The sequence below is a fragment of the Bidens hawaiensis genome, unplaced genomic scaffold (genome assembly GCF_021521415.1).
Source record: "Bidens hawaiensis isolate Kalapana, Puna unplaced genomic scaffold, B.hawaiensis_p1.1 tig00000097_1, whole genome shotgun sequence".
NCBI classification, from domain to species: Eukaryota; Viridiplantae; Streptophyta; class Magnoliopsida; order Asterales; family Asteraceae; genus Bidens; species Bidens hawaiensis.
This window is the reverse complement of record NW_027491017.1, coordinates 1,580,154-1,590,380: the sequence shown is the minus strand read 5'-3', so window position 1 is coordinate 1,590,380 and position 10,227 is coordinate 1,580,154. Positions and strand designations below refer to the sequence as shown.

The following is a 10,227-nucleotide window of genomic DNA, read 5'->3' as shown; positions in this document are numbered from 1 at the left end:
TAATGAGATGTTATAATTTGTTTAAAAAATATCTGGGTTTGAGAGACCCTTACCCGTGAATTCGGATCAAATGCATAAGAAACCTCTATTTAAAAATCAACCAAATATAGTGACTCCAAAAAAGAGTGAACGATCACATCACGACGCATATGATTTTTATGGTTTTGTTTATATATATTATAGATAAATTATCATGAAAATGTCACAACGTACTAAATGAAAAGAAAATAAATAAATAAACATTTGTCCTATTAAGCGTCAAATATCATGAGACGACCTTAACTTTTCTTAATCGACAGGAAGACCTCAATTACGACATTTTCCGCGCCCACCATTCTCATAACACCTGATAACCATACTAACGCTTTCCACGGTTGAACTTTTGTGTTATTATACAACAAAAACACAAAACAAAAAACTAATCCAACCACAAACCCATCTGCCGGTATACAACTAGTCTACAAAAACTAAACTTGCAACAGTTCAAAATATCATCCGTTTTAACAAACACATTTCACCATCCATAAAAACTGACTCATTCAAACCCCTTGCCAACAAAATATACCACAAAAGCTGAAAAGTAGTTTAAATCAAAGCTAAGTTGTTAAAACAATTGTTTGAATCTTGAAATAATGACCCATTGCTTGATTGTAAGGGTAAATGTCTACTTTTGGCTCATATACCCGAGATGACCATGAACCCAGTTTATGTTTTATCGCGTTTCGTCTTTCTTTACGAGTCAACTTCTTGAATTTGGCCAACTGCAGCAACATGTCATATTAATGTAACAGTGATAATGTTGTTTTTGTAATCATAAAATGCATTTATTATTTAAAGAAGTTGCACCTGCAAGATCCACAGCTAAGTTTGCTTGGGTATCTGCATCAGAGTTCAAGTCCTGAAAAAAAATTATTATTACAAAAAATTTCATGTTATAAATAATATAATAACGTTCTTGTGATCATACCCTTAAAACATGATCTATCTGGAAACAAACAAATTTATCCTTTAATTTCTTTGCTTCTTCATACAACTTGCTAATATTTTGATTCTTCACCTTCCATAGACCTTGAACCTGTACCATAAAGCATACTCGAGTAAATTACGCTTTTAGTCCCTGTGGTTCGTCGAAAACATCCCTTTTAGTCGACTAGTTTTTTTGTGGTCTTTTCAACCCACTAGTTTTATTCTCATTTCAATTAACTCAATGTTTTTAACTCTGTTATGCTTCTTTTAAGCATGGGGGCATTTTAGTCTTTTTATTTGATGCAAATAGTACATACAAATATTATTTGATATACCATTGCATTAATGTCTGTATATCAAATAGAAAGACAGAAATGCCCCTCTACTTAACAGAACAACTTAACAGAGTTAGAACATAGGTACATACAAGCATTAATTGATGTACGATTTGCATTAGGACATGTACATCAAATAAAATACCTAAAATGCCCCTGTACTTAACAGAGTTAATAACATGGCGTTAACTGAAACAAAAAAAAAAGACTAATGTACTAAAAAAGCCGGAAAAAAAAACCTATTCTAAAAGGGATTTTTACACGCCACAAGGACTAAAAGTATAGTTTACTCAGTATTCATGTATACCATACGCATATATTGCAATATTATTAGTTTCTAATTAATAAAAAAAAAAAAAAAAAAAAAAAACAGGATACCTGCATGCAAACAAGTTTGGAATCGCCTAGAACGCGTATACTTGTAAAACCTTTACTAAGAGCATATCTTAACCCTAAAATCATAGCTCGGTATTCAGCAACATTATTAGTTGTTATACCCAAACCTTCACGCAATCGACAAACCTACAAAAGGAAAGTCTATCTAAAAAATATTAAAGAACATGGAAAAATTAGTTAATTAGTTATAAGTACCAAATTTCCATCCTCGGTTCGTAAAACTGCTCCTGCTCCAGCTGGTCCAGGGTTTCCTTTGGACGCGCCATCAAATTCAAGAATACATGTACGCTGTAAATCAATTAATAATCCAATTAAGTCATTTATATAATAATTATTGAAAACAAAAATTAAATTATGTAACCACTCACATTGGTTGTTAGAGCTTGAGTTGCAAGATGCTCCAATTTAGCTTGCTTTCGTGCAGGATCACCCGTCATAGATGCCGATCCAAAGCCGTCCTGCAAGATTATAACATTTCCAAAAATTAGTAAACAAAAATTATAAAGCTTTTTTTAGGAAGGAGGGGTGGTTCTAGCTTACAGAAGTTTGGGATCCTAAAACTTCTTGAAACCTTCTTTTGGACATATGATCACTAGATGGTTCTCCTAAAGCAAAATGTGGTTGCTGTACGCAAAGAAAAAAAGATAATATTTTAGGTTGTGATTGAACAGAACAAAACAAGTTTACAAATTTATATACATGGATCTAATATAAACAAAGCCAGCATCTTTTGTATGCAATGTTTAATTGAAAATAACACGAACATGGTATCAAGTGAGCATTATACAAAAGTTTACATTTTGTTTTTCCCAAATAATAAAAAATGTCAAATTAAAGTTTAGTTTTACCTGAAACGGACACGCCACAAGATTTCCAAATAGCTCTTGAGTTAGATCTGCAGCTTTAATAGAATACAGTGCATTTTTAAGTCCACAAGAAATCATATACTCTTCAGCTTCCTTTGGCATTGCGTAGCCTTTATAAACACTCACAGGTGGATCACATAGCTACAACATTACAAATTAGATCACTAAACATCACATTACACTACTGCAATCATCTTTAAACTTCATATCCATAATAACTAACAACCCACCTATCATGTTTATGTTTGAAAGTTGTAGTGATAATTAATTATTATGTACTACTAAGCCCGTTTAAAAACTTAACTGTTAAAACTCAATAAAGCATTTTCTCGTCTTCGGCTAAAACTTTTTAACGATTCTTGGGAACGAGCCTGTTAAAATAACGTACTTACCGAGGATCCAAGTTGCGGTTGACAGTCGTTTAAATTCTTGTAGACACCAACAATATCCCCTTTCCTAACCACAAAGAAAGCATTCTTGTCTTCTCCCAACATTTTCCACAACAATGAAAACTCGGGCAGTTGTTGTAGCAGCACAATGATCAATCTTTCTTCTCAACTCAATGACGAACAAACTCCTGCAACAACAACAACAAAAACAAATTATGAAGGAAGGAAATTGGGTTTGGATTAAAACCCAACAAGTAAAATTGAACTGGCTTAATGAACAGACGGAATATAATAAAAGTTATTATTATTGTTTAAAGCATGACGAATTGAAATTACATACCAGATAGAAGATTCACCGTTAGTTCGTTAACGCCGGCGGCTGTAACAACGGTGGCCGGTGGGGTAGGGTTTCGGTAGGTTTGGCGGGTTAAACCAAAACAAAGTTTTCTGCCTAATTCTACCTTTTGCTCCCTTTAACGCAATATCGAATGTGTACCCGGCGTTAGTACGCGTGTAACCCCGCAACAGTGCCGAAAATCATGTCACACAACGTGTACGTGTATAATCGGATGATGGTATGTGTGTAACCCTGCATTGAAGGCGTATTTGATGTCAGTACACGCGTAACATGATGACGTTACGCGCGTGACCTAAAACTGAGCAAGTAACAACTTCAAAGCCATTACACGTGTAACCGATGATTAAACACGCGTATCTGGCACCAAAAATCATTTTACCTCTATATTGTAAAAAATAAATGCATTTTGGATGATAGTTTATGTACTAATTAATTGGGGTCAAATTAGATTACAAAGGAGGACAAAAATAAGAAATACGAGAAAGATAGAGAGCCACACAAAAAAAAAAAATCCTAAAAATATAATTAAAAAAATCATAACTCAAAATTTAAATAAAAAACGACAAAAATTAAGAAACACAAAAATGTATCCAGCGGTTTCCTTGTATAAAAAAGACACAATGTTGAGGGAAAAGATCATTGTGTTTTTGTTTATCATTGTGTTTTGTGGTTATTTTCCTCTATGATTGTGTATTTTTTCCTTTTCAATTTATCTTTTTTTCTTGATATTGTTTTATATTACTCAACATTGTGTTATATTTTGTTCAGCAATTTGTTATATTTTGCGATCTAGTGTGCTTTTTTTAGTTATAATTGTGTTTTTTGTTCATTTTTGTCATTGTGTCTTATCGTCATTTTTTTATCGAGAATGACAGATGAAATATTTGATTTTAAATTTTTTTTCTTTTATTATTTTATTTTGAGTTATAATTTTATTATTGTTTTTTTTAATTTTTTTAGGGGTTTTTTTGTGTGGACACAAATCATTCTCACACTTCTTATTTATGTCTTTCTTCGTATTTTACCATTTCCCTAATTAATTGTAGCATAATTTTCCTTCATAACATTTTAGCCCTGCTTGCGGTGCGCACATATGATGTTTATATGTGTGAACCCTCGGGTGGGCAAAAGTGAAATTGCACTAATTTTGACGTTATTTTACTAATCTCGTGAAAATAACGTTAAAAGTGACGGACGGTTAATCAGGCATCATGTAGTGGCGTTGATAGCTGAAAGATAAGGGTACATGCACCGATCAGCCGGTGTCCCGATGATTGAGTGCTATGTGCCTTATGTCCAAGGCTTGATGCAAAACTACTATCGAGCCGGGGGTCTCACCGGAAGCAGCCTCTCTATCCCTATGGGGTAGAGGTAAGGCTGCCTACATCTTACCCTCCTCAGACCCTACCATAGCTTTGCTATTGGTGGGATATACTGAGTACGATGATGATGATGATTATTTATGGGTCATGGGTAAAACCATTTTGACAATTGGGTTATAAAAAGTCAAATTCCTCTCTTAATCTTCTCGTATCTCATCTTATTCATTTATCTATTTAGAGGTCATGAGTCAAAACTATTATGACAATTGGGTTATTAAATAGTCAAGAAATTAAAAGTAATATATTAATTGAAGATCAAATAAATAAAAATATGAAAGTGAAACAAATAAAAAATAGCCAAGAACAAACTATTTTTAGGGTTGGTTTGGAGATGAGCTCAGGACGGTATGAGCACCGATCAACCGATCATGAAAATAAAAATCCCGAAATTTGAAAATATTTGGTATCGGTACCAGGTACTGATATTTAATGCAAAATTTGAAAAATACCTATAAAGTACCGGATTGTACCCGATGCCGAAAATTCAAAACTCGGTACTAACGGTACAAATCGATAGTATACCGAATCTACTCATCCCTAGTTGAAATCTTTTAATCATGTATTTTTTTTCACACGCCTAGTTTCTTTCTAGTCGGTGCTGTAAGAATATATATATATATATATATATATATATATGGCCATGATAATAATTTATATAATAATGGATCAAAGTTAATTAATTATACCTTATTATTATATTAGCTAGGTAATTGTTGATGGATCAAATTACTCTTTCTTGATAATCAAGGGTTTCCCTTTGGGTGTATATAAATATATGGAGAGGCTAATGGGGTGTGACACTAATTAACATTAAACAACATAACCCTAAATCTGACATAAAATGTCGTCCACCTCTCCCCCTCTGTATTATTCTGTTTTCTAAAGAACCCTAATCCCCATCATTAATATACATTCCAAAGGGGAACTCAACAAAGCTGACTATCATGTCGTTTGGATCTTTCCCATCGGTCGTGGCTTCTCTCTATGTTGTGACAGGTATGTTTTAGTTATAGGTTTATCATAATATTAATGTTTTCTATTACATACATGAAGAACTGATCATCATGTGGTATCAGAGCGATGTTGATAAATCAGTTCATTATGTCTTCCATTAACTCAGGATCTAAACCGAAAGACATGGACTAAAGCCTGATAAACCCTGAGATAATTTTCGATTTTTTATTAATTTGTTTTATTTTATTATTATTATTATTATTAAAATCCGAATATAAAAAACCCTAACAATTTTTTGTTTTTAAAACTCGTATCTGATATAAACTGACAGTTTTCAAAATCTGATTAATTAATGATCTTCGTGTTCATGACAGTTTTTCGAAAAACTAATATAATCTGGTTCAAGATCTGGATTGTTATAATGTTATATAAAATTTTTGATTAAAATTAGGCCAAGATATTTCGAATTCTAGAAACTTAATAAATGAATTATTTTGAAAATAATCAAATCTTGGATAAACAAACAATCCCTAAGATTTCCTAAGTGTCCAGCTCTAGTTGTACTTGTGAGACACTTTTACACATTTCCTAAGTGTGTAACCACTTTATACTATGGTTAATGGTTTATAAACTTTGTTTAACATTATGTTTAAAATAATATTGGCCTTTTTTTCCAGATCCTTAACAACTTTTATGTGGTGATTACGAGTCTCGGGTTCTCGGTTTTGTTTTTGTCCACAGTTCTCGATTTTCTTATACATGTTTTTTGTAGATCTTGGTTTTACCCATGTTACTTGGTTAGTCCTTGTTATTATAAATTTCTTTACACACCATATATAACATAAGTTGGTTGTTTCTCATATTTAAAGAGGATGAACACATCACTTTTGTTAGTTCAAGACAAGTCATGCTTAAATCTTTAGTAGTATTTTATGGTTTACCAAAAATGTTACTCTTTTACTAAAAATTGTATGAAAGACTTGTATTAAATATATCTTCTATATAAACACTTTAATATGCCATAATTTAGAGAAGATGTTTGTTTAGAGAAAATAAGGTTTTAGTTACTAGTTTGTGTTCATTCATCTTTTAGTCTAATACTTTGGGTGGTTCATTACACAAGCTTTCAAGACTTGTATATATATATATTAACAAAGAATAAAGGATTAGAGTGTAGAGGCTTACTTAGGTAAATGATAGAGGAGATAATAAAAATAATAAGAAGAAAAGAATGAATCTTGAGCTCCTAGCACCACTCTAGCTTCCTTTTACTTGAATCACCATCTTTAACAATTGGATGTTTGATGTTCTTGTAGATTTAAGAGTGGTTTTGGTAAACACTTGAATAAAAGGATGATGGATGGATGTGGGTAAGGGGCCGGCTTCAAGAGATTATATGAGGTGAAGGAATAGTTAGTGTTTTTAATATCTATTTGTTATATAGAAGTGTGATCACTCTTGTATTTGATGCAATATTATTACCCAATGAACTTCTACTATACTTGGTGTGTGCTATGGATAATTGTGAACACAAAATATATATTGATGGGAGTGTTGGTATTGTCGGCCAAACAAGGGTGTGGAAGCAAAGATGTGATGTTGCAAGGTGGTGTGTAAAACTTTATGGTTCCCCATGTTTCTTTCAAATCCAAAGGTTCACCAAGTCAACCTTGGAGAAATAATTTCTAGTTAAAACAAAAGAGGAAAATCGCCCCCCCTAGCTCCACGTGATGGATTATGGGAGTGATGATATTATTACTATTATTTTCCTCTTAACTATGAATATGATATTGGTTCATGCATTACTTGGATTTCTAATAATTAAATGCATTAAAGTGTACCTTTCTTTTATAGGGTCACTAGTGTTAGTTTTAATCTACTTGTACACTTACATCTTAATAATAATAATGTTTGTATAATATATTTGTCCACTCGTATAAGGAAGATGATTTAAAATCAAGTCTTAAGGTTATATATTGTAATAAATTTAAGTTCATGGATATGAGTGTACAATAATATATATATATATATATATATACGTGACTATTGAACATTGTTTTTAATTTGTAAAGAAATTGTCACTAACAATCAGGTTTGTTGGGTTAACTTTAGTATACGTACCCAAAATTTCTAACATTACCTAGAGTATGACACTGATATATATGGATTCGCTAGACCTTATATTATATATACCTAGATCATGCAAAATATGCCAAATAAGAAACTCATAAAAATTTAAGTGCGTTTAGGATATGTACGGATATTGACCTGAAAATTGGCGGTTGTCACATAGTACTCTTATTCTCAAACTTGTGACTACTAAGTACGATGGAAGGAGTGTCATTCGTGGGCACATTATGATGATGAACGACATGGCCCAAAAGCTGAAGGGATTAGACATGGAGATCGGTGATGGTTTTCTGGTGCACTTCATCATGACCTCTCTTCTAGCTGCCTATGAAGCTTTCAAGATCAATTACAACACCCATAAGGACAAATGGACTATCAGTGAGCTAATTTTATGTGCATGCAAGAGGAAGAGCGTATGAAGATGGAAAAACCTAAAGTTGCTTTTGCCACTAGTTCCAAGAAGAGGAAGAACACTAATCCAAGAAAGGAGTTTGCTAAAGTTCAGAAGACTAATACAGGTGCTTCATCCAGCTCTCAGAACTCCACTGGAAAGCCTTTCTGCAAGTTCTGTAAGAAGAACATTCATAAGCAGAAGGACTGCTTAAACTTTAAGGAGTGGCTGGCTAAGAAAGGTAATGATCTCTTTATGATACTTGAGTCATATAATTTAACTGTTCCTGCTAATACATGGTGGTTGATATTGGTTCTATGGTTATGTGACCAATTCTACTCAGGGATTTCTTTCAATCCTGAAGCTGGAAAGAAACCAAAGAACACTAAGACTGGGGAATGATAAAGAACTTGAAGCAAGGCTGTGGGAACTTTACAATTAATAATGAAAACTTGTTTATGCATTAAACTCTATGATACCTTATATATTCCTGAGATTACTCGGAATCTTGTATCTGGACCAAAGTTAGACATGGACGGTTTTGACGTTTCTCATGGTCATAACAAACTTACTATTTCTTTATATTCTCAAGTGTTTGGTTATGGCTTTTTGGATGGTGGTCTTTATAGATTAGAACTAGATAATAGTTTTTCTAAATCTTTGTTGTCATATAATCACTCACAAAGATTAAAAAGAATCGAGACTTAGAGACTTCTTCTATGTTGTGGCATCAACGTTTAGGCCACATCTCACGAGACTGGTTAGCCCGCCTCGTGAAGAATGAAGTCTTACCACATCTCGATTTCACCGATTTTGAAACATGTGTCAAATGCCTTAAATGCAAAATGATATCAGCAAATAAGAAAGGTGTCACTAGGAGCTCTAATTTAGTAGAACTCATTCATAATGATATTAGTGGTCCTTACCCCATTGCTGGCAGAGCTGGACATACTTCATTTATCACTTTTATTGATGATTATTCCCGATATATGTACCTGTATCTCATTAAAGAAAAATCTGAATCTGTTACAACTTTTAAAAGTTATAAAACTATAGTTGAAAAACAATCAGATCATTAAATAAAAGTTGTCAGATCAGATATACGAGGTGAATATTATAGAAGACATACTAATGTGGGTCAGGCCCCTGATCCTTTTTATGAGTTTTGTAAGGGCCATGGGATCGTGAACCAATATACCATTCCATGTACTTCTCAGCAAAATGGTGTCACTGAATGGAGAAATCGAACCCTTATAGACATGGTATGCAGTATGTTAGCCAACACTAATTTACCTCTATTTCTCTGAACTGAAGCCTTAAAAGCAACTGCTCATATACTCAAAAGAATTCCTTCTAAGTTTGTCCCTAAAACTCCTTATGAACTTTGGACATGAAGGAAACCGACTCTTAATTATATGAAAGTGTTGGGCTGTATTGCTGAAGCAAAACTTTATAACCCTTTCCTAAAGAAACTTGACCCAAAAACTGTTACATGCTCCTTTATTGGGTATTCTTAAAATTCAAAGGGTTATCGTTTCTATTGTCTTTCTCATGTTTCTCGTATTGTCGAAACCAAGCTTTCCGTGTTCCTGGAGGATTACAAGATTAGTGGGTGCAGTACTAACCCTTATGAAGAATTACAAGAAATACAAGATGCGGGGGGGGGGGGGGGGGACTCGTCGATTATTGTAACTCTGGTTATTCCTCTTGTACCCCATGCAATTGAACCTTCTACATCACCTTCTGCACACTCAGAACCCGTTATAACAGAAAATGAAGGCACATCAGTCACTCAAAACCAAGACAATGTTGAACCCGCCAATCAACTCAGGAGGTCATCCAGGTCTAAAAGACCTACTAACTTTGATGATTATGTCACCTACTTGACTGAAGCTGACGCTGGAAAGCTAAATGATCCTATCTCTTATAATGAAGCCATGAGCAGTGATCAGTCTTCTGAATGGAATAAAGCGATGATTGATGAGCTTGACTCCATGAGGAAAATAACGTTTGGGATTTGGTAGAATTGCCCAACGGTGTCAAACCCGTAGGATGTAAAT

At 33.5% G+C, this 10,227-nt stretch overlaps 1 protein-coding gene across 1 annotated transcript; it reads right to left on the bottom strand.

Annotated features, from left to right (window-relative positions):
- Positions 1–610: 610 nt before the first annotated feature.
- Positions 611–3,060, bottom strand: LOC143561761 (uncharacterized). The gene is made up of 9 exons (XM_077049772.1): positions 2,956–3,060; positions 2,546–2,704; positions 2,238–2,321; positions 2,066–2,155; positions 1,893–1,985; positions 1,680–1,823; positions 968–1,075; positions 847–898; positions 611–761 (listed from the first exon to the last, which is right to left on the bottom strand). Exons 1-9 carry the CDS (start codon positions 3,055–3,057, stop codon positions 733–735), a joined length of 861 nt encoding a protein of 286 aa, XP_076905887.1. The 5' UTR covers positions 3,058–3,060; the 3' UTR covers positions 611–732.
- Between the last annotated feature and the right edge of the window lie 7,167 nt (positions 3,061–10,227).